We start from the raw sequence: 451 nt of genomic DNA on the forward strand, positions 1-451 counted from the left end.
CGCGGGGGGAGCAGGAGCAGCCTCGGAGCGGCCGGCGCCCGCCCGCCCAGGGGAGTCGGGGTTCGCAGGGGGTTGTTTTCGGCTCTGAAGAGGTCCCCGCCCAACCTTCAAAATTTTGTCCAAAAGCAGACAAGAGGATCGCCCCGCGCTGAGCCGGCTGGTGGGCAGCAGGAGGCGCCTGATCGCCGCCGGGGCGCTGGGGGTGGTGATGGTGCTGCTGCTGGTCATCCTCATCCCGGTGCTGGTGAGCTCGGCCGGCACGTCGGCGCACTACGAGATGCTGGGCACCTGCCGCATGGTCTGCGACCCCTACCGAGGCACCAAGGCGCCCAGCACGGCGGCCACGCCCGACCGCGGCCTCATGCAGTCGCTGCCCACCTTCATCCAGGGCCCCAAAGGCGAGGCCGGCAGGCCCGGGAAGGCGGGCCGCGTGGGCCCCCCGGTGAGCCTG

The 451-nt window shown here is 71.8% G+C and overlaps 1 protein-coding gene across 1 annotated transcript in view; it reads left to right on the top strand.

The window, feature by feature from the left end:
- The first annotated feature begins 208 nt into the window (after positions 1 to 208).
- C1QL3 (complement C1q like 3) overlaps positions 209 to 451 on the top strand; it is a 6,757-nt gene continuing 6,514 nt past the window's right edge. Inside the window, 2 exon segments of the mRNA XM_023758084.1 lie at positions 209 to 419; positions 422 to 451. The exon segment at positions 422 to 451 is cut by the window's right edge and continues 389 nt beyond it. Of these exon segments, the coding sequence (XP_023613852.1) occupies positions 209 to 419; positions 422 to 451 (241 nt within the window).

The sequence above is a fragment of the Myotis lucifugus genome, unplaced genomic scaffold (genome assembly GCF_000147115.1).
Source record: "Myotis lucifugus unplaced genomic scaffold, Myoluc2.0 scaffold_121, whole genome shotgun sequence".
NCBI lineage: Eukaryota > Metazoa > Chordata > Mammalia > Chiroptera > Vespertilionidae > Myotis > Myotis lucifugus.